At 46.6% G+C, this 24,738-nt stretch overlaps 1 protein-coding gene across 3 annotated transcripts in view; it reads left to right on the top strand.

Moving 5' to 3' along the window:
• LOC139280197 (sperm-specific sodium:proton exchanger-like) overlaps positions 1–24,738 on the top strand; it is a 654,445-nt gene that overhangs the window by 3,418 nt on the left and 626,289 nt on the right. For 2 of the 3 annotated variants that reach the window (XM_070899784.1, XM_070899786.1), the window contains exon 2: positions 16,073–16,173. In XM_070899784.1, the coding sequence (XP_070755885.1) occupies positions 16,073–16,173 (101 nt within the window). Of the gene's footprint in view, positions 1–16,072; positions 16,174–17,394; positions 17,469–24,738 lie in introns of those variants that run through there. The other variant, XM_070899785.1, reaches the window with a different exon arrangement.

Genomic DNA, 24,738 nt, shown 5'->3' with positions numbered 1-24,738 from the left:
GTGCAGGCTAGAAGGGCCGAATGGCCTACTCCTGCACCTATTATCTATGTTTCTATGTTTCTATATATCCATACTGCACAATGCAAATTTAGCCAACAGTCACAGCTCTGAGCAAAAATAACCTCCACGTTGAGGCTTTTGGAAGAGGCTACGGCCTTCAAGTAAAAGCTTTAATTATAACATTGAAAGACACAAAAAACAATTCAACGGATAAATTTAATTATTGGGAAATAGGTAAATTAACAACAAATTTTGGACTCTGGCCTTCTGTGCATCTCCCCTTGCTATTTCTGCGTGTGCTTTCAGCTGTCTAGGCCCCATGCTGTATAACTCCCTTCCTAAACCTCTTTGCCTCTCCATCTCCCTCTTCTCCATTAAAGCCCTCCTTAAAATCCACCTCTTTGACCAAGATTTTGATCACCTCGCCTAAATAATTACAAGGGTGACAAATTGCATAGTTGTGGAAAAATGAACTTACACTGAATCATACTGGGACCTTTGTAAGTGGAGAGGCAAAATGGTCACTACAGGGAATTGTTTACATGCCTTCCAGGAACATTTTGAAGATTGACTCAGTTCCAATGACAGAATAATGAATTAATTATTTTTTTCTGAATATGCCTCTTTGAAACGCCTTGGGATATTTTTCTACGATAGTGTCACAACATAATCCATAATTTGTTATTATTCATTCATTATTCTGTCATTGGAACTGAGTCAATCTTCAAAATGTAACATGGTGAGGACAATAGGCCTGGGAGTCTCGGACTGCATTCACTTTGACCAATTTCAATGATCTTCAAGGTTCCTTCAGAAGAAGATTTAAAGAAAATCTAATCGAAGACTTTGTACTTTACAGTGCAGCTGGTCCTGCCGTAAACATTTGCACCACTGCATGCTTGGTACCGCACAATTGTAATGAACTGCATAACATTTCAGTAGCCAATCTTCTGTTTCTTTATCCGCACCGTGGTGAAATACCTTGGCACAAAGCAGTGTTCAGAATGAATCTTGAAAAAGGAAGATTGCTCTATTAGCAACAAGAACGAAGACATAAAATCCAGAAAATTCTACATTCCTTTTATTGGCAATAATGGTTGGAAAATACAAATATTCAAAAGAGTTTTATTTGCATAAAAACATAAGAAATAGGATTACGGCCCCTCGAGCCTGCTCCGCCCTTTAATACGATCATGGCTGATCCGATCATGGACTCTGCTCCAATTCCCCGCCCGTTCCCCATAACCTCTTATTCCCTTATCGGTTAAGAAACTGTCAATCTCTGTCTTAAATTTATTCAATGACCCAGCTTCCACAGTATTATGTTCCTAACACAGATGAGACTGCACACAGGGAGGTTAAAGTAACCGTGACCTCAGTCTTTATTAAGACACTCCAGAGTGAGGAACAGGCCTTAGGGGCCGGCTGATATACAGTGCTCCCAAGGGATGCTGGGATCCCTTGGGACTTCAGGGGCTGCGCTCCCTGGTGGCGAAACATGGGAGTGCATGCTTTACAGATACAAAACATCACTTCCCCCCCACCCCCCCCCCCCCCCCCCGCCTAAATTCAAAGTGAAAACTATTTACAAGGTGAGGCGGTCGGGAGCCTTTCTTTCCCTAGTGGACCGCCTCGGTACAAATGTCTGTTCTGGTGTGTTGACTGTGCCCTTGCTGGGCTGGCATGTTGTTGGCCCTGCAGGGCTGCTGGGTGAGTCTGGCCTTGCTGGGCTGTGGGCGTGATAGGTTTGATTTCCTGGTCCGGGATGGTGTTGTTGATCCTTTGGGTGTGTGTTGTGGTCTCGAAAAAGGTGGTGTCTGCTGTGGGTTGTTCAGGGCAGTCTGTGAACCGCAGCCTCGTTTGGTCCAGGTGCTTTCTGCAAATTTGTCCATTGTCTAGTTTAACTACAAACACCCTACTCCCTTCTTTAGCTATCACGTGCCCGCGATCCACTTGGGACCATGTCCATAGTTTAGCACATACACAGGGTCATTCAGATCAATTTCCCGTGACACAGTGGCACGACCATCGTTTACATTTTGTTGCTGCCGCCTGCTCTCTACCTGATCATGCAGGTTGGAGTGAACCATCGAGAGTCTGGTTTTAAGTGTCCTTTTCATGAGTAGCTCAGCCGGGGGCACCCCTGTGAGTGAGTGGGGTCTCGTGCGGTAGCTGAGCAGTACTCGGGACAGCCTTCTGTGACTCGTTTGAGGCTCTGTTTGATTGTTTGTACTGCCCGCTCTGCCTGCCCATTGGAGGCTGGTTTAAACGGGGCCGAGGTGACAAGTTTGATCCCATTGCGGGTCATGAATTCTTTAAATTCGGCACTGGTGAAACATGGCCCATTGTCGCTGACCAGTATGTCAGGCAGGCCGTGGGTGACAAACCTGGCCCTCAGGCTTTCAATGGTGGCGGTGGCGGTGATTCCTGACATTATTTCAACATTCAATCCATTTTGAAAAAGCATCCACCACCACCAGGAACATTTTACCTAGAAACGGGCCCGCATAGTCGACATGGTTCCTCGACCATGGTCTGGAGGGCTAGGACCACAAACTTAGTGGTGCCTCTCTGGGCGCGTTGCTCAACTGAGCACACACGCTGCATTGCTGTACACAGGTCTCTAAGTCAAAGTCGATACCAGGCCACCACATGTGGGATCTGGCTATCGCTTTCATCATTACTATACCCGGGTGTGTGCTGTGGAGATCCGAGATGAACGTCTCCCTGCCCTTTTTGGGTAGCTCTACGCGGTTACCCCACAACAAGCAGTCTGCCTGAATGGACAGCTGGTCCTTTCGCCGCTGGAACGGCTTGATCAGCTCTTGCATTTCAATGGGGATGCTGGCCCAGCTCCCATGCAGGGACAGCAGAGGATCTTGGCTGGTCCAAGTCCTGATCTGGCGGGCCGTGACAGGTGATTTATCATTTTCAAACGCTTCCATGACCATCAACAAGTCTGCGGGCTGCGCCATCATCAACAAGTTTGCAGGCTGCGCTATTTCCACCCCGTGGTGGGCAATGGTAGCCGACTGAGAGCATCCGCGCAATTCTCGGTGCCTGGCCTGTGGCGAATGGTATAGTTATACGCTGATAGCGTGAGTGCACACATTTGTATGCGGGCTGAGGTATTAGTATTTATCCCCTTGTTTGCAGCGAACAAGGATATGAGGGGCTTGTGATCAGTTCCAGCTCAAATTTGAGGCCAAACAAGTACTGATGCATTTTCTTTACCCAGAACACACACGCTAATGCCTCTTTCTCAATCATGCTGTAGGCCCTCTCGGCCTTAGACAAGCTCCTGGAGGCATAGGCGACAGGTTGCAACTTCCCCGCAATGTTAGCTTGTTGTAATACACACCCGACTCCGTATGACGACGCAGCACATGCTAGCACAAGTCTTTTACACTGGTTATACAATACCAGCTGCTTGTTGGAGCATAGATGTTTCTGGCTTTCTCAAAAGCAATTACTTGTTTTTTTCCCCATACCCAGTTCTCACCGTTGCGCAATAACACATGTAGGGGCTCTAAAAGGGTGCTTAACCCCAGTAGGAAGTTACTAAAATAGTTGAGGAGTCCCAGGAACAACTGCAGCTTCGTGATGTTCTGTGGCCTGGGCGCGTTCCTGATAGCCTCTTTCTTGGTGTCTGTGGGCCGGATGCCGTCCGCCGCCATCTTTCTTCCCAAAAACACCACTTGCCATGAAGACGCATTTCGACCTCTTCAGCCGCAGACCTACGCGATCCAGTCACTGGAGGACCTCCTCCAGGTTTTGTAGGTGCTCGGCGGTGTCCCGACCCGTGACCAATATGTCGTCCTGAAAGACTACCGTGCGTGGTACCGACTTGAGTAGGCTCTCCATGTTTCTCTGGAAGATCGCTGCAGCTGACCGAATTCCAAACGGGCATCTGTTGTAGATGAACAGTCCCTTGTGCGTGTTGATGCAGGCGAGGCCCTTCGAAGACTCCTCCAGCTCCTGCGTCATGTAGGCTGAAGTCGGGTCGAGCTTGGTGAACGTCTTGCCTCCTGCCAGCGTCGCAAATAGGTCGTCTGCCTTAGGTAGCGGGTATTGGTCCTGTAGCGAGAAACGATTAATAGTTACTTTATAATCGCCGCAAATCCTGACGGTGCCATCACTTTTGAGTACTGGAACAATTGGGCTGGCTCACTCGCTGAATTCCACTGGGGAGATGATGCCCTCGCGTTGCAGCTTGTTCAGCTCGATTTCCACTCTCTCCCTCATCATGAGGTAGCGCTCGTGCCTTGTGGTGAATGGGTTGTGCCTCTGGGACCAAGTGGATCCGCACCTTCGCCCCGGAAAAGTTTCCAATGCTTGGCTCAAAAAGGGAAGGAAATTTGTTAAGAACCTGGGCACGTGAGGCCTCATCGACATGTGATAGCGTTTGGATGTCATCCCAGTTCCAGCAGATTTTGCCCAGCCAGCTCCTACCAAACAGTGTGGGGCCATCGCCTGGGACAATCCAAAGTGGCAGTTCGTGCACTGTGCCCTCATAGGTGACCTTGACCATGGCGCTGTCCAGGACAGTGATACGCTCTTTGGTGTATGTTCTCAGTTTCGTGTGGATGGGACTCAGGGCTGGTCTGAGTGCGTTGTTGCACCACAGTCTCTCAAACATCTTTTTACTCATGATGGATTGGCTAGTGTCCAATTCCATGGCTACAGGTAAGCCATTCAATTTTACATTTAGCATTATAGGTGGACATTTCGTCTCAAATGTGTGCACCCCGTGTACTTCAGCATCTGCCTCCTCTCTCTGAGGCTCGAAATTGCTTTGATCCACCATGGACCGATCTTCCTCTGCCATGTGGTGGTTAGCAGGTTTTGCAGTGCTTGCAGCTCGTCTGCAAGCTCGTTGGAGGTGCCCCATTGTCCCACAGCTCTTGCAAACATACCCTTTGAAGCGGCATGAATAGGTTGAATGGAAGCCTCCACAACGCCAACAAGGTGTGAATTGCCTTGCATTCATCCTTTATTGCGGACTCAGACATCTGGGTCACCTGAAACCTGCAGGCAGTTGCAGACTCGTAGTTTCTGCCCTGTACATTTCTGCTCGCAAACACAGTTGCAGTTAATTTATGAACATTGCTAGCACTTGTATGCTGAGAGATTTGTTTCGTGTTATCACTGGTCGACATAAACGCCTGTGCTTTCGCAATGGCTTTACTGAGGGTCGGTGTCTCTGCAGTCAAAAACTTTTGTAGGATGGTCTCGTGGCCAATGCCCAGTATAAAAAAGTCTCTGAACATCTGCTCCAGGTAGCCATCAAACTCACATTGTCCTGCAAGTCGCCTTATCTCGGCGATGTAGCTCGCCACTTCCTGATCTTCAGATCGCTGGCACCTGTAGAACCGATACCTCGCCATCAACACGCTCTCCCTCGCGTTAAGATGCTTCCGAACCAGTGTACACAACTCCTGTGGGTTTCACCAGAGCCAGAAGATTCTTCATGAAGCTGTCGGTTGGTGCCCCGCAGATTGTGAGGAGGACCGCTCTCCTTTTTGCAGCGCTTCCTTCTCCATCCAGCTCGCTGGCTGCAAAGTACTGGTCTAGCCGTTCGACATAGGCTTCCAAGTCCTCACCCTCCGAGAACTTCTCCAGGATGCCCACAGTTTGCTGCATCTTTGCGTTGGATTCTTATACTCGTCGCCAGTTATTATGTTCCTAACACAGATGAGACTGCACACAGGGAGGTTAAAGTAACAGTGACCTCAGTCTTTATTAAGACACTCCAGAGTGAGGAACAGGCCTTTGGGGCCGGCTTATATACAGTGCTCCCAAGGGATGCTGGGATCCCTTGAGACTTCAGCGGATGCGTTCCCTGGTGGCAGAACATGGGAGTGCATGCTTTACAGATACACAACACACAGCTCTCTGAGGCAGCGAATTCCACAGATTTACATCCCTCTGAGAGAAGAAATTCTTCCTCCATCTCAGTTTTAAATGGCCCCTTATTCTAAGATTGTGCCCCCGAGTTCTAGTCTCACCTATCAGTGGAAACATCCTCTCTGCATCCACCTTGTCAAGCCCCCTCATAATCTTATACGTTTCGATAAGATCAACTCTCATTCTCATGAATTCCAATGAGTAGTGGCCCAACCTACTCGACCTTTCCTCGTAAGTCAACCCCCTCATCTTCGGAATCAACCTAGTGAACCTTCTCTGAACTGCCTCCAAAGCAAGTATATCCTTTCTTAAATATTGAAACCAAAACTGTATGCAGTATTCCAGGTGTGGCCTCACCAATACCCTGTATAACTGTAGCAAGACTTCCCTGCTTTTATACTCCATCCCCTTTGCAATAAAGGTCAAGATACCATTTGCCTTCCTGATCACTTGCTGTAACTGCATACTAACCTTTTGTGTTTCATGCATCAGGACCCTCAGGTCCCGCTGTACTGCAGCTCTTTGCAATTTTTCTTCATTTAAATAATAACTTGATCTTCGATCTTTTTTCTGCCGAAGTGCATAACCTCATACTTTCCAACATTACACTCCAGCTGCCAAATTTTGCCCACTCACAGCTGTCTATGAGGCGGGAGTCGAGAGAGGCAGCGGCCTATAAAAGGCTCAGCAGTCCGGGGAGCGTCGAGAGAGGCGGGAGTCGAGAGAGGCAGCGGCCTATAAAAGGCTCAGCAGTCCGGGGAGCGTCGAGAGAGGCGGGAGTCGAGAGAGGCAGCGGCCTATAAAAGGCTCAGCAGTCCAGGGAGCGTCGAGAGAGGCGGGAGTCGAGAGAGGCAGCGGCCTATAAAAGGCTCAGCAGTCCGGGGAGCGTCGAGAGAGGCGGGAGTCGAGAGAGGCAGCGGCCTATAAAAGGCTCAGCAGTCCGGGGAGCGTCGAGAGAGGTGTACTTGTGCAGCTCCAGCTGAGAGAAGTCAAAAAAGAAGTAGAAAGAAATCAAAAGGTGACGTCACAGCCAACGTGGTAAGTGATTGGCTGCTGATTGGTGAGTAGTTTTTCTTTTTCTTTATTAATCAGTAACTTTTAACATTGTTGTCGGCAATTTAAGTGTATCTAAGGGTTAAGTCATGGCAGGACAGCTCGGTCACGTGATATGCTCCTCCTGTACCATGTGGGAACACGGGGACAACACCAGTGTCCCTGACGACTACATGTGCGGGAAGTGTGTCCACCTCCGGCTACTGACGGTCCGCGTTGCGAAGTTGGAGCTGAAGGTGGATTCACTCTGGAGCATCCACGATGCTGAGAATGACGTGAGTATCACGTGTAGCGAGTTGGTCTTACCGCAGGAGAAGGGTCCACAGCCAGCGAGGGAATGGAAGACCAGCAGGAAGAGTAGTGCAAGGAAGGTAGTGCAGGGGTCCCCTGTGGTCATCCCACTGCAAAACAGATACACTGCTTTGAGTGCTGTTGAGGGGGATGACTCATCAGGAGCGGGCAGCAGCAGCCAAGTTCATGGCACCGTGGCTGGCTCTGTTGCACAGGAGGGCAGGAAAAAGAGTGGGCGAGCGATAGTGATAGGGGATTCAATTGTAAGGGGAATAGATAGGCGTTTCTGCGGCCGCAACCGAGACTCCAGGATGGTATGTTGCCTCCCTGGTGCAAGGGTCAAGGATGTCTCGGAGCGGGTGCAGGACATTCTAAAAAGGGAGGGAGAACAGCCAGTTGTCGTGGTGCACGTTGGTACCAATGACATAGGTAAAAAAAGGGATGAGTTCCTACGAAATGAATTTAAGGAGCTAGGAGCTAAATTAAAAAGTAGGACCTCAAAAGTAGTAATCTCGGGATTGCTACCAGTGCCACGTGCTAGTCAGAGTAGGAATCGCTGGATAGCTCAGATGAATACGTAGCTTGAGCAATGGTGCAGCAGGGAGGGATTCAAATTCCTGGGGCATTGGAACCGGTTCTGGGGGAGGTGGGACCAGTACAATCCGGACGGTCTGCACCTGGGCAGAATCGGAACCAATGTCCTCGGGGGAGTGTTTGCTAGTGCTGTTGGGGAGGAGTTAAACGAATATGGCAGGGGGATGGGAACCAATGCAGGGAGATAGAGGGAAACAAAAAGGAGGCAAAAACAAAAGACAGAAAGGAGATGAGGAAAAGTGGAGGGCAGAGAAACCCAAGGCAAAGAACAAAAAGGGCCATTGTACAGCAAAATTCTAAAAGGACAGAGGGTGTTAAAAAAACAAGCCTGAAGGCTTTGTGTCTTAATGCAAGGAGTATCCGCAATAAGGTGGATGAATTAACTGTGCAAATAGATGTTAACAAATATGATGTGATTGGGATTACGGAGACGTGGCTCCAGGATGATCAGGGCTGGGAACTCAACATTCAGGAAGGATAGAATAAAAGGAAAAGGAGGTGGGGTAGCATTGCTGGTTAAGGAGGAGATTAATGCAATAGTTAGGAAGGACATTAGCTTGGATGATGTGGAATCTATATGGGTAGAGCTGCAGAACACCAAAGGGCAAAAAACGTTAGTGGGAGTTGTGTACAGACCTCCAAACAGTAGTAGTGATGTTGGGGAGGGCATCAAACAGGAAATTAGGAGTGCGTGCAATAAAGGTGCAGCAGTTATAATGGGTGACTTTAATATGCACATAGATTGGGCTAACCAAACTGGAAGCAATACGGTGGAGGAGGATTTTCTGGAGTGCATAAGGGATGGTTTTTTAGACCAATATGTCGAGGAACCAACTAGGGGGGAGGCCATCTTAGACTGGGTGTTATGTAATGAGAGAGGATTAATTAGCAATCTCGTTGTGCGAGGCCCCTTGGGGAAGAGTGACCATAATATGGTGGAATTCTGCATTGGGATGGAGAATGAAACAGTTAATTCAGAGACCATGGTCCAGAACTTAAAGAAGGCTAACTTTGAAGGTATGAGGCGTGAATTGGCTGGGATGGATTGGCGAATGATACTTAAGGGGTTGACTGTGGATGGGCAATGGCAGACATTTAGAGACCGCATGGATGAACTGCAACAATTGTACATTCCTGTCTGGCATAAAAATAAAAAAGGGAAGGTGGCTCAACCGTGGCTATCAAGGGAAATCAGGGATAGTATTAAAGCCAAGGAAGTGGCATACAAATTGGCCAGAAATAGCAGCGAACCTGGGGACTGGGAGAAATTTAGAACTCAGCAGAGGAGGACAAAGGGTTTGATTAGGGCAGGGAAAATGGAGTATGAGAAGAAGCTTGCAGGGAACATTAAGACGGATTGCAAAAGTTTCTATAGATATGTAAAGAGAAAAAGGTTAGTAAAGACAAACGTAGGTCCCCTGCAGTCAGAATCAGGGGAAGTCATAACGGGGAACAAAGAAATGGCGGACCAATTGAACAAGTACTTTGGTTCGGTATTCACGAAGGAGGACACGAACAACCTTCCAGTTATAAAAGGGGTCAGGGTGTCTAGTAAGGAGGAGGAACTGAGGGAAATCCTTATTAGCCGGAAAATTGTGTTGGGGAAATTGATGGGATTGAAGGCCGATAAATCCCCAGGGCCTGATGGACTGCATCCCAGAGTACTTAAGGAGGTGGCCTTGGAAATAGTGGATGCGTTGACAGTCATTTTCCAACATTCCATTGACTCTGGATCAGTTCCTATGGAGTGGAGGGTAGCCAATGTAACCCCACTTTTAAAAAAAAAAGGAGGGAGAGAGAAAACAGGGAATTATAGACCGGTCAGCCTGACATCGGTAGTGGGTAAAATGATGGAATCAATTATTAAGGATGTCATAGCAGTGCATTTGGAAAGAGGTGACATGATAGGTCCAAGTCAGCATGGATTTGTGAAAGGGAAATCATGCTTGACAAATCTTCTGGAATTTTTTGAGGATGTTTCCAGTAGAATGGATAAGGGAGAACCAGTTGATGTGGTATATTTGGACTTTCAGAAGGCGTTCGACAAGGTCCCACACAAGAGATTGATGTGCAAAGTTAGAGCACATGGGATTGGGGGTAGTGTACTGACATGGATTGAGAACTGGTTGTCAGACAGGAAGCAAAGAGTAGGAGTAAATGGATACTTTTCAGAATGGCAGGCAGTGACTAGTGGGGTACCGCAAGGTTCTGTGCTGGGGCCCCAGCTGTTTACACTGTACATTAATGATTTAGATGAGGGGCTTAAATGTAGTATCTCCAAATTTGCGGATGACACTAAGTTGGGTGGCAGTGTGAGCTGCGAGGAGGATGCTGTGAGGCTGCAGAGCGACTTGGATAGGTTAGGTGAGTGGGCAAATGCATGGCAGATGAAGTATAATGTGGATAAATGTGAGGTTATCCACTTTGGTGGTAAAAACAGAGAGACAGACTATTATCTGAATGGTGACAGATTAGGAAAAGGGGAGGTACAAAGAGACCTGGGTGTCATGGTACATCAGTCATTGAAGGTTGGCATGCAGGTGCAGCAGGCGGTTAAGAAAGCAAATGGCATGTTGGCCTTCATAGCAAGGGGATTTGAGTACAGGGGCAGTGAGGTGTTGCTACAGTTGTACAGGGCATTGGTGAGGCCACACCTGGAGTATTGTGTACAGTTTTGGTCTCCTAACCTGAGGAAGGACATTCTTGCTATTGAGGGAGTGCAGCGAAGGTTCACCAGACTGATTCCCGGGATGGCAGGACTGACCTATCAAGAAAGACTGGATCAACTGGGCTTGTATTCACTGGAGTTCAGAAGAATGAGAGGGGACCTCATAGAAGCATTTAAAATTCTGACGGGGTTAGACAGGTTAGATGCAGGAAGAATGTTCCCAATGTTGGGGAAGTCCAGAACCAGAGGTCACAGTCTAAGGATAAGGGATAAGCCATTTAGGACCGAGATGCGGAGGAACTTCTTCACCCAGAGAGTGGTGAATCTGTGGAATTCTCTACCACAGAAAGTTGTTGAGGCCAATTCACTAAATATATTCAAAAAGGAGTTAGATGAGGTCCTTACTACTAGGTGGATCAAGGGGTATGGCGAGAAAGCAGGAATGGGGTACTGAAGTTGAATGTTCAGCCATGAACTCATTGAATGGCGGTGCAGGCTAGAAGGGCCGAATGGCCTGCTCCTGCACCTATTTTCTATGTTTCTATGTTTCTATGTTTTGCAGATTTTTTGTGTCCTCCTCACACTTTGCTTTTCCTCCCATCTTTGTATCATCAGCAAACTTGGCTACATTACACTCGGTCCCTTCGTTAATATTGATTGTAAATAGTTGGGGTCCCAGCACTGATCCCTGTGGCATCCCATTAGTTACTGATTGCCAACCCGAGAATGACCCACTTATCCCAACTCTCTGTTTTCTGTTAGTTAGCAAATCCTCTATCCATGCTAATATATTACCACCACCCCCATGAACTTTTATCTTGTGCAGTAACCTTTTATGTGGCACCTTGTTAAATGCCGTCTGGAAGTTCAAATACACCACATCTACTGGTTCCCCTTTATCCACCCTGTTCATTACATCCTCAAAGAATTCCAACAAATTTGTCAAACATGTCTTCCCCTTCATAAATCCATGCTGACTCTGCCTGACTGAATTATGCTTTTCCAAATGTCCTGCTACTGCTTCTTTAATAATGGACTCCAACATTTTCCCAACCACAGATTTAGGCTAACTGGTATGTAGTTTCCTGCTTTTTGTCTGCCTCCTTTTTTAAATAGGGGTGTTACATTTACAGTTTTCCAATCTATTGGGACCTCCCCAGAATCCAGGGAATTTTGGTAAATTACAACCAATGCATCCACAATCCCTGCCGCTACTTCTCTTAAGACCCGAAGATGCAAGTCATCAGGGCAAGGGGATTTATTGGCCTTTAGTCCCATTATCTTACTGAGTGCCATCTCCTTAGTGATTGTGATTGTGTGAAGTTCCTCCCCCACCGCCCCCCCCCCCCCCATCTTGACTATCCGCTGTTGGGATATTTTTAGTGTCCTCTACCGTAAAGACTGATACAAAATATTTGTTCAGAGTTTCTGCCATCTCCATGTTCCCCATCACTAATTCCCCGGTCTCATCCTCTAAGGGACAAACATTTACTTTAGCCACTCTTTTCCTTTTAATATACTTATAGAAACTCTTGCTATCTGTTTCTATATTTCATGCTAGTTTACTTTCATAGTCTATCTTCCCTTTCTTTATCATTTGTTTCGTCATTCTTTGCTGGCTTTTAAAAGCTTTCCAATCTTCTGTCCTCCCACTAGTTTTGGCCATTTTGTATGCCCTTGTTTTTAATTAGATACTATCCTTTATTTCTTTAGTTAGCCACGGATGGCTATCTTTTCTTTTACACCCTTCCTCACTGGAATATATTTTTCTTGAGAGTTATGAAATATCTCCTTAAATGTACGCCACTGTTCATGAACTGTCCTACACTTTAATCTATTTTCCCAGTCCATTTTAGCCAACTCTGCCCTCATACCTTTGTAGTCTCCTTTATTTAAGCTTAGTACGCTGGTTTGAGATCCAACTTTCTTGCCCTCCATCTGAATTTGAAATTCAACCATGCTATGATCACTCATTCCAAGGAGATCCTTTACTGGGAGATTGTTTATTAATCCTGTCTCATTGCACAGGACCAGATCTAAGATAGCCTGTCCCCTGGTTGGTTCCGTTACATTGTGCTCAAGGAACCCGTCCCTTATGCACGTTATGAACTCTTCCTCAAGGCTACCCTGTCCAATTTGAATTGTCCAATCAATATGGAGGTTAAAATCACCCATGATTATTGCTGTTCCTTTTTTTACAAGCCCCCACTATTTCTTGGTTTATACTCCGACCAACAGAGTTGCTACTGTTAGGGGACCTGTAGCCTACACCCACCAGTGACTTTTTTCCCTTATTATTCCTTATCTCCACCCAACCTGTTTCACCATCCTGATCATTTGAGTCAGTATAGTTTCTCACTATTGCAGTGATTCCATCCTTTATCAATAGAGCTACCTCATCTCGTTTTCCATCCGTCTGTCCTTCCAAATTGTCAAGTACCCCTGAATGTTTAGTTCCCAATCTTGGTCACCTTGCAACCACGTATGGCTACCAGATCATACCCATTTGTAACTATTTGTGCCGACAGCTCATCTAATTTGTTACGAATGCTGCGTGCATTCAGATAAAGAGCTTTTAAATGTGTTTTCTTACCATTTTCTCCTGCTATGACCCCAGTTTCTGATGCACTCTTCTGTATGTGGGGCTCAAATTTCCCCAAGAGTTGCCCTGTTTTTTTTGGAGTAACTTAAAAATCGCAAATTTCCCCATTTAACTTGCTCCAATGTAAGTCAGTTAGTTAAGTTTTTTTCTAGTTTAGTTTGTTCTCTCCAGAAGGGGGCGTGACAAGCCACTTACGCCTCTTCTAGCCATAGAAGCAAATTTGGGCAGCTGAAAATTGCTCTGAACTAATTTAGGCCAGTGTATGTGGCCACTTTTGTACGCACAGAAAAACTTTACCTACATTTAAGAAATCAGTGTAGGTAGCCAGAGATAGGGGGGGTGGGGGGACGGTGGAGACGGTGAGTTAGAGGATTCTAAAGCACTAAAGACCTTCACAACATCAGCACAACATTACAATATCTTCAGCAAAACAGCTGTACAACATCATCAAAAATAAATGAAAGATAAATCAGCTACTGAAAATAGAGCAGTCCTACCTTGCTGACTGCAGAACGCATCGGCTGGCCCTCCTGCCATGGCTAGGGGCGGCAGGCACGCATGACTGTCGGGGTGAGGGATTTTTACTTTTTCAGTTGTCCCTAAATGTTGCGTGGTCCTAATGGAGCATGATTCAGTTTTAATGCAAAATATCTTTTATTGGATATTTTATAGTGCACTTCAACGACAACAACAATAACAACAGCAAAGAAAGGCTGCACCCATCCCTCACCCACATCTCTGGGAAAGTGCACTTTCTCATAGGGTCGGTGATGGTGGTGGAGGGGGTTGGGGGCCCGGCTTGGGTCTGACCGGTGGCTGGTGCGTGGATTGAAGTGGGAGTGGCATTTGCGTATCCGACCTTCGTGCCTTTAATGCAGAAGCTAACTCCCTCATGGCATCTGCCATTGTTTGCACACCCTCTAAAATGTCTGCCCTCACTTCCCATCTCAGTGCAGAGATTTCACCCGACAGTGTCGCTACCTCATCACGCACCCCGCTGACAGCTGCCACGAGTGATCTTGTGAGGGCATTGGTCTCCTCACCCAATGACACAACTTGATTAACCTTTGCTGAGGGCTGCATCTCAGGAGAGACTGGTCGGCTTCTCCTTCCCCTCGCCGTGGGTCTGCCTAGTGGCACCCTTCCAGTGTGAGGCGCAGGCTGGGACGGTGGGGGACTGGGTGTCCCTAGATGCATTTCACGACCACCACTGGGACCCGCGACCTTGGAAGGTGTGAACCCATGGAATGTTGCCGAGGAGCTCATGGAGGTTTCTGGCAGTGTGATGCCCTGTACTATGACCTGATCCATAATCGCGGTCAGCATTCTTCCGTGCACACATTTCCATGGACCCCTCCTCCCCCCCCACCCGCCTTGGTCTGGAGCGCACTCATCTGGCTCCTGCGGTGGATCTTCAGGATGTTGAGGAGTGTCTTCTTCTTCTGCAAAATACAACAGAACAGTCAAATGGTTAGCAGCACAGGAGGGGGCAGGATGGATGGCATGAGTAGTCTGATACGTAGTAGGCCAGTCAGCAGGTTGATTTGAAGGGCAACTATGCATTTTAATGACTCACCCGCACCCTCGCGTGTGGGTCCAGCTTGTGCAGAGCTGATTCTTTTTCTGCCGGTGTGACTCAGCAAGGCAGCGACCTTCTGTTCCAGGGGTGACAGTTGGTGCAGATTTGGCGTACCACCTCCTGTTCTAAGTCTTTCCTTTTTGTTGTGGGCCAATTTCTTCTGCAAAGATGAAAATATTAATTTTCAGACATGGTGCGCTTCTGATGGGTGAGACACATACAGATGCTCACATTTTCAATTGCAATTCAATTTAAAGATTAAGATATTATTTACACTCACTACTTGACCAACGTCCTGCCATTTTTTCTTGCACTGGCTTCCAGATCTTGCGGTATTGACCCCTGCGGAGTATTCTTCTGCAACTAGGTTCCATCTTTTTCTCATTTCCTTGGGTGAAGCTTCTGACAGACCACTCTTGCTGATATCCAGCTCCAGCCATTTCTCCTCAATGACAGTCACTAGTTTCTCCATTTCCTCATGGAGGAAATTCTTTGTTCGTCTTGCACGCTCTTGCGCCATTCGTCTATTGGACTCACACTCAGGTAATGTTCAAAAATCACACTTCTCACCTTTCTTCCACCTATTCAGCACTCCTTTCCACTCCCTCAGCCACACAAAAATCAATATTTAAACCTTACCTTTATATATGCTCCATTACCAATGATACTGAGAATGCTCTCCCTTTAATTGGCCGATTGCCAAGCTTCCTATTGCACTGCACATTCGCACACGCTGAAACACCCATTGCGCATGCGCACACGCTGAAACGGACATGCGTCCCCCTGCCGGCACTCCACAAGATGCTGGGCCCAAGTCCCTCCCCCCTGCCGGCTGCGCTCTGCCCCCCACCTCCCCCCAGGCTCTGCAGCACCATGCCGACGGATCCTGACGACAAGGGAGCGGTAAATTTTCGGTGTTTTTTTTGGCTCAAAGTCGGCGTGCCGCCCCTAACTACGCCGCTGCAGGTGCTGGGGAAATTTGGGCCCATAGATTCTGTCCCTTCCTGTCACACTCTGGTTTTTGTTTCCCCCAATGCTACCCTGCTCTATTATCTTCACCTTGTTCTTTGAGCTTTTAGGTTTCTGCTCACCTGAACCCTACCCCCCACCCCCCACCCCCCAACCCCCACCCCCCACTCCAGCTTGAAGTTTTTTTCCTTTTTGAAGTAGCTTGTCCTTTAAATATATCTTAATATTTCATTGATCGTATTGATTGTGAAATGGCTAGAACAATTAGAAGATGGGAAATATTTTATGTGGTTCATTCTACAAACCCGGATCTGATTTGAATTGATTTTGGTACAAGCTTGATGTATTTTTATTTATTTAACTCTTGTTTTATGAAAATTGAAAACACATGATTGACTTTATTTTGCAGCTGTGACCAGAACTCTGCTAAAGAGAATAAAGCTTCCATACACTGTCATAGTCTGCATGGCTGGTGTTGCTTTTGGAGTGTTAAGTGTCAATTATCCAGAGGTATGAATCTTAATCTTACTGTAATATATCAAACTATATTAAAAGAAAAATCAGTTTAGTAATAATATATATATCATTAAAAATCTTGTGCCTCTGTGAATGTTACGCTGTTGGGTTTTAAAGTTCCTTTGATAATCAGATGGTGGAAACAGAAATTGCAGTTCAGAACCATGGCTAGTCATATCTCGGTGATTGTCGCTTCAACTAATGAGATTCCACAGTCAGGAACCAATTGCATCCCAGAATCATCACGATAGTATTATTTCTGATTAGTTCTTCAACAGTTTTCATTTACATTATAGCAAAATGTTCCTTGACAAAATGGTTGATTAGCATCAAGCATGAGTTAGGAGAAGAGCTACGGAAGTAACTTTAAGAGTCAATGTGTAGATTGAAAATGCTTTTAAAGGTGGGATGAGATGTAGCAAAGTAGAGAACTTGGGGATGAGAATTCTAGCAGGGTGTCTATTAACGCCACTATGTCAGCCAATGATTTGGAGGGAGGATGGAACTTATGTCAGTACTCCCAGCAAACCGTATATTTAACAGCAAATAAAGGCTATTTACACAGCAAACAGAGTCTGCTTAAACAATGTGCTGCAGCAAGCAATAGAATCTATTTAAAGAAGACTCTACCAACCACAGCAAATAGAGATCATGACCGAGACTGCAGCAACATTTCCCAATAAAAGCGGGATGATTGCTACAGCAAAATGCAGTGAGTGGAGGCTAGTTGCTTAATACAAATTGATTATTTATCTAGAAAAATGCAGTGAGTGGATAGTTATAATTATGTGCGTAAAATCAACCCCACTTGCATAGCAATCTCCAGGTGCGTTTGACAGAATTAACCAATCATCTCGATTCTGGCTGGGAATGGTGTCACTATCACGGAATTCTAGACAATGATGGTAGAAAGGTGTGTGGGAAGTAGGAATTATTTATGACTTTTACACCTCCCACATTAGGTGTTAGGGTGGGGTTCATAGACCTGAATCCACCTGAAAAAACACACCGATGCACTATCTCTCACAGAGATCTTTTATTTAACCACTAACACATAGATTAGCCTGTCCTGGAGTCTTCAAGTGCCCGGTGGCCAAACCAATGATCACTTGGAGTCTGTTGAATCTTTAGACGTTGTCTTCTCATTAGACGAGGACATGTTTGTCTGCAGTAAAATAATTAGATATTGTGTTAGTTCTTATATTCTTTGTGTTCAGACTTACCTCGTGGCTCTCACGTGCGCATCTCAATGATTGGTTCCTACAAGCATGGCTTTTCCCCTTGTCAAGGTTGGTTCAAAATTTAGTGGGATTACTTCATCATGCGTGTCACTTGTTGCAGTTAAATGACAGTTATTTCAAGACATTGCTGGTTGGTTCCGCTGGTTCCATAGCAACCCCAACAATCCTTAGTTATGGCTGCCTTTTTTGAGTAATATCTGTTAAAAATGTTGCTCCATATACCTGTTTCTCAACTTGCATTTTCATGGACGCATAGAATGGTTAAAGCACAGAAGGAGGCCATTCAGCCCATCGACCCCGTGCCTGCTCTCTGCAAGAGCATTTCAGCTATTCCCACTCCCCTGCATCTTCCCTGTAGCCCTGCAATTTTTTTCCTTCAGGTACTTATCCAATTCCCTTTTGAAAGCCACAATTGAATCTACCTCCACCACCCTTTCAGACCGTGCATTCCAGATCATAGCCACTTGCTGCGTAAAAAAGTTTTTCCTCATACCGTCTTTGGTACTTCTGCCAATCACCTTAAATCTGTGTCCTCTGGTTCTCGACCCTTCCACCAATGGGAACAGTTTCTCTCTATTCTGTCTGGTCCCCTCATGATTTTGAACACCTCTATCAACCTTCTCTGCTCTAAGGAGAACAACCCCAGCTTCTCCAGTCTATCCATGTAACTGATGTCCCTCATCCCTGGAACGATTCTTGTAAATCTTTTCTGCACCCTCTAAGATCTTCAAAAGTGCAGTGCCTGGAATTGGACACAATACTCCAGTTGAGGCTGAACCAGTGTTTTATAAAGGTTCTTCATAACTTCCCTGCTTTTGTACTCTGTGCCTCTGTTTATGAAGCCCTCGATCCCATATGCTCTTTTAACCGCTTTGTCAACCCGCCCTGCCACCTTCAATGATTTGTGCAGATATACCCCCAGGTCTCTCTGTCCATGCACCCTCTTTAGAATTGTACCCTTTAGTTTAGATTGCCCCTCCTCGTTCTTTCTTCCAAAATGTATTACTTTGCACTTTTCTGCGTTAAATTTCATCTGCCACGTGTACGCCCACTCCACCAGCCTGTCTATGTCCTCCTTGAAGTCTAGCACTATCCTCCTCACTATTCAGTATACTTCCAAATTTTGTGTCATTTGCAAATTTTGAAATTGTGTCCTGTACACCCAAATCCAAGTAATTAATATATATCAAGAAAAGCTGTGGTCCGAGTACCGATCCCTGGGGAATATCACTGTATACCTTCCTCCAGTCCGAAAAACAACCACTACTCTCTGTTTTCTGTCACTGAGCCAATTTCGTATCCATGCTGTCCCTTTTATTCCATGGGCTTCCACTTTGCTACAAGACTATTATGTGGCACATTGTTAAACGCCTTTTGGAAATCTATGTATACCAAATCAACCTCATTACTGTTATGTATGCAACACCTTGTAACCAGCATTCTACCACCATCAGATGGCGCATCTATTGGAGTCCCAAGGGATCCCAGCATCCCTTGGGAGCATTGCATATAAGCAGGCCTCCCATGCTGTGCCAGCATTCTGGAGTCATAATAAAGAGACTAAGGTCACACTTAAGTCTACGAGTACTCAGTCACATTGCTTTATTTGAGACATAACAATTGGCGACGAGTAATAGATAACGAACCATCACGCGATAATGCAGAGAACTGTTGGTATCCTGGAGAAATTCTCAGAAGATGACGATTAGGAAGACTTCGTGGAGCGACTCAATCAATACTTCGTGGCCAACGAGCTAGAAGGGAATGAGAACGCTGCCAAACGAAGGGCAATCCTCCTCATCGTCTGCGGGGCAACAACCTATGGTCTCTTGAAGAATAATCTTGCTCTGATGAAACCAACAACCAAATTGTATGAAGAACTGTGTACGTTGGTCCGGAAGCACCTAAATCCGAAAGAGAGCGTTCTGATGGCAAGGTATCGATTTTATACATGTCAGCGGTCTGAAGGCCAGGAAGTGGCGAGCTACATCGCCGAACTAAGGCGCCTTGCAGGACATTGCGAATTCAATGGATTCCTGGAGTAAATGCTAAGAGACCTTTTTGTGCTTGGCATTGGCCATGAGGTTATCCTTCGCAAACTATTGACTGTTGAAACACCGAACCTGAGCAAAGCCATAATGATAGCCCAGGCATTTATGTCCATCAGCAATAGCACCAAACAAATTTCGCAGCATAGATGCATCGGGGTACACACCTTCACCACGAAATGTCTACCGAAATGTTAAAAGTTGAACTGAACGGAATTCCAGTATCCATGGAAGTAGACACTGGTGCGAGTCAGTCTATCCTGAGCAAAAAGGCCTTTGAGAGGCTGTGGTGCAACAAGGCACAAAGGCCCAAGCTGAGCCCTATTCATACCAAGCTGAGAACTTACACTAAAGAGCTGATCTCTGTAATTGGCAGTGCAGCAGTAAAAGTCTCCTACGATGGAGCGGTGCATGAACTACCACTGTGAATTGTACCAGGAAATGGCCCCACACTGTTCGGCAGAAGCTGGCTGGGAAATATCCGCTGGAACTGGGACGACATCCGAGCGCTTTTGTCCGTCGACGACGCCTCATATGCCCAAGTTTTGAGCAAGTTCCCGTCGTTGTTTGAGTCAGGCATCGGAAATTTCTCTGGGACGAAGGTGCAGAGCCACTTGGTTCCCAGTGCACGACCCATTCACCACAAGGCACGTGCGGTGCCATACATGATGCGAGAGAAAGTGGAGATCGAGCTGGACAGGCTGCAATGAGAGGGCATCATCGTGCCGTTGAGTTCAATGAGTGGGCCAGTCCGATTGTTCTGGTTCTCAAGGGCGATGGCACGGTCAGAATTTGTGGGGACTATAAAGTAACGATTAACCGTTTTTCGCTGCAGGACCAGTACCCGTTACCCAAGGCAGCCGATCTATTTGCGACAGGAGGGAAGACATTCACCAAGTTGGACCTGATCTCGGCCTACATGACGCAGGAGCTGGCTGAATCTTCAAAAGGCCTCACCTGCATCAACACACACACAAAGGTCTGTTCATCTACAATAGATGCCCGTTTGGGATTTGATCGGCCGCGGCTATTTTTCAAAGGAATATGGAGAGTCTGCTAAAGTCAGTTCCGCGCACCGTGGTTTTTCAGGGCGACGTATTGATCACAGGTCGGGACACCATCAAACACTTGCAGAACCTGGAAGAGGTTCTAAGTCAGCTAGATCATGTGGGACTCAGGTTGAAATGCCCGAAGTGTGTTTTCCTGGCGCTAGCGGTCGAGTTCTTAGGAGAAGAATCACGGCAGACTGCATCAGACCTACCGATGCCAAGATGGAAGCCATCAAGAACTCACCGAGACCACAGAACGTGACGGAGCTGCGGTCGTTCCTGGAACTCCTCAATTATTTTGGTAATTTCCTACCTGGGTTAAGCACCTTGCTAGAACGACTACATGTGTTGCTACGCAAGGGAGATGACTGGGTATAGGGGAAATCACAAGAGACTGCTTTTGAGAAAGCCAGAAATCTGTTATGTTCTAACAAACTGCTTGTTCTGTATGACGCATGTAAACGTTTAGTGCTAGCTTGCGATGCGTCTTCGTACGGGGTCGGGTGTGTGTTACAACAAACAAACGAATCGAGAACATTGCAACCGGTCGTTTATGCGTCCAGGAGTTTGTCCACGGCTGAAAGGGCCTACAGCATGATTGAAAAAGAAACTCTGACATGCGTTTACAGGGTGAAAAAAAAGCACCAGTATCTGTTTGGGCTTAAGTTCGAGTTAGAAATTGACCATAAGGCACTCATATCGCTATTCTCAGAGAACAAAAGGATTAATACCAATGCCTCTGCTCGCATCCAAAGATGGGCGCTCATGCTGTCTGCATATAACTATGTAATTCACCACAGACCAGGCACAGAGAACTGCGCTGATGCTCTCAGTCGGCTACCATTGCCCACCACCGGGGTGGAAATGGCACAACTTGCAGACCTGCTCTTGGTGATGGATGCATTTGAAAATGAAAAGTCACCTGTTACGGTCCGCCAGATCAGGACCTGGACCAGCCAAGATCCTTTACTGTCCCTTGTAAAAAAAACTGTGTCCTCCATGGGAGCTGGTCCAGCGTCCCAGCGGAGATGCATGAAGAGATCAAGCTGTTCCAGCGGCGCAAAGACGAAATGTCCATACAGGTGGACTGTCTTTTGTGGGGTAATCGCGTGGTTTTAAGAAAGGCAGGGAAATGTTCATACGCGACCTACACAGTACCCACCCAGGCATAGTAATGATGAAAGCTATAGCCAGATCCCATGTGTGGTTGCCCGCCATCGACGCAGATTTGGAGTCTTGCGTGCGCCAATGCAACATTTGCTCTCAACTGAGCAATGCACCCAGGGAGGCACCGCTACGTTTGTGGTCATGGCCCTCCAAACCGTGGTCTAGGATCCATGTTGACTTCGTTGGTCCGTTTCTAGGCAAAATGTTCTTGGTTGTTGTGGATGCTTATTAAAAATGGATTGAGTGTGTAATAATGTCTGTAAGGACGTCCACTGCCACCATCGAAAGCCTACGAGCCATATTTGCCACGCACGGCCTGCCTGATGTCCTTGTCAGCGACAATGGGCCGTGCTTCACCAGCGCTGAATTCAAGGAATTCATGACCCGCAATGGGATCAAGCATGTCACATCAGCCCCGTTCAAGCCTGCATCTAACGGCCAGGCAGAATGGGCAGTCCAAACCATCAAGCAAAGCTTGAAACGTGTGTTGGAAGGTTCCTTGCAGACCCGCCTGTCCCGAGTCCTGCTCAGCTACCGCACAAGACCCCACTTGCTCACCGGGGTTCCCCTGCCGAACTGCTCATGAAAAGGGCATTCAAAACCAAGGCTCTCTCTAGTCCACCCTGATCTCCATGATCATGTCGCGGGCAGGTGGCATCAACAAAGCATGTACCATGATCGTGCAAATTTGTCACGTGATATTGAAGTCAATGACCCTGTATTTGTACTCCATTATGGACATAGTCCCAAATGGCTTGCTGGCACTGTCGTAGCCAAAAAAGGGAGTAGGATGTTTGAGGTTAAACTTGAAAATGGACTAACTTGCAGAAAGCATTTGGACCAAACCAAAATGCGATTCACAGACAGTCACGAGCAACCTGAAGAGGACATCATCAACTTCGACCCTCCGATACACACACAAGTGGCAACCGACGATCGACTAGAGTGGAAAACCCCAGATCGTCTCACCCTGTAAATAAGTGTACTACTGGCTTTGGGGGGGTGGGGGGGAGTGATGTTATAGAAACATAGAAAATAGGTGCAGGAGTAGGCCATTTGGCCCTTCGAGCCTGCACTGCCATTCAATGAGTTCATGGCTGAACATGCAACTTCAGTACTCCATTCCTGCTTTCTCGCCATACCCCTTGATCCCTACACTTTTTTGAATATATTTAGTGAATTGGCCTCAACAACTTTCTGTGGTAGAGAATTCCACAGGTTCACCACTCTGGGTGAAGAAGTTTCTCCTCATCTCGGTCCTAAATGGCTTACCCCTTATCCTTAGACTGTGACCCCTGGTTCTGGACTTCCCCAACATTGGGAACATTCTTCCTGCATCTAACCTGTCTAAACCCGTCAGAATTTTAAACGTTTCTATGAGATCCCCTCTCATTCTTCTGAACTCCAGTGAATACAAGCCCAGTTGATCCAGTCTTTCTTGATATGTCAGTCCCGCCATCCCGGGAATCAGTCTGGTGAACCTTCGCTGCACTCCCTCGATAGCAAGAATGTCCTTCCTCAAATTAGGAGACCAAAACTGTACGCAATACACCAGGTGTGTCCTCACCAAGGCCCTGTACAACTGTAGTAACACCTCCCTGCCCCTATACTCAAATCCCCTCGCTATGAAGGCCAACATGCCATTTGCTTTCTTAACCGCCTGCTGCACCTGCATGCCAACCTTCAATGACTGATGTACCATGACACCCAGATCTCATTGCACCTCCCTTTTTCCTAATCTGTCACCATTCAGATAATAGCCTGTCTCTGTTTTTACCACCAAAGTGGATAACCTCACATTTGTCCACATTATACTTCATCTGCCATGCATTTGCCCACTCACCTAACCTATCCAAGTCACTCTGCAGCCTCATAGCATCCTCCTCGCAGCTCACATTGCCACCCAACTTCGTGTCATCCGCAAATTTGGAGATACTACATTTAATCCCCTCGTCTAAATCATTAATGTACGATGTAAACAGCTGGGGCCCCAGAACAGAACCTTGCGGTACCCCACTAGTCACTGCCTGCCATTCTGAAAAGTACCCATTTACTCCTACTCTTTGCGTCCTGACTGCCAACCAGTTCTCAATCCACGTCAGCACACTACCCCCAATCCCATGTGCTTTAACTTTGCACATTAATCTCTTTTGTGGGACCATGTCTCAAGCCTTCTGAAAGTCCAAATACACCACATCAACTGGTTCTCCCTTGTCCACTCTACTGGAAACATCCTCAAAAAATTCCAGAAGATTTGTCAAGCATGATTTCCCTTTCACAAATCCATGCTGACTTGGACCTATCATGTCACCTCTATCCAAATGCGCTGCTATGACATCCTTAATAATTGATTCCATCATTTTACCCACTACTGAGGTCAGGCTGACCGGTCGAGAATTCCCTGTTTTCTCTCTCCCTTTTTTTAAAAAGTGGGGTTACATTGGCTACCCTCCACTCCATAGGAACTGATCCAGAGTCTATGGAATGTTGGAAAATGACTGTCAATGCATCCGCTATTTCCAAGGCCACCTCCTTAAGTACTCTGGGATGCAGACCACCAGGCCCTGGGGATTTATCGGCCTTCAATCCCATCAATTTCCCCAACACAATTTCCCGACTAATAAGGATTTCCCTCAATTCCTCCTCCTTACTAGATTCTCTGACCCCTTTTATATCCGGAAGGTTGGTTGGGTCCTCCTTAGTGAATACCGAACCAAAGTACTTGTTAAATTGGTCTGCCATTTCTTTGTTCCCCATTCTGACTGCAGGGGACCTACGTTTGTCTTTACTAACCTTTTTCTCTACATATCTATAGAAGCTTTTGCAGTTCATCTTAATGTTCCCTGCAAGTTTCCTCTCGTACTCTATTTTCCCTGCCCTAATCAAACCCTTTGTCCTCCTCTGCTAAGTTTTAAATTTCTCCCAGTCCCCGAGTTCGCTGCTATTTCTGGCCAATTTGTATGCCACTTCCTTGGCTTTAATACTATCCCTGATTTCCCTTGATAGCCACGGTTGAGCCACCTTCCCTTTTATGTGTGCAACACCTTGTAACCA

The sequence above is a fragment of the Pristiophorus japonicus genome, chromosome 14 (assembly GCF_044704955.1).
Source record: "Pristiophorus japonicus isolate sPriJap1 chromosome 14, sPriJap1.hap1, whole genome shotgun sequence".
Classification (NCBI taxonomy): domain Eukaryota; kingdom Metazoa; phylum Chordata; class Chondrichthyes; family Pristiophoridae; genus Pristiophorus; species Pristiophorus japonicus.
The sequence above is the reverse complement of the archived record's forward strand: the minus strand, read 5'-3'. Positions and strand labels throughout refer to the sequence as shown.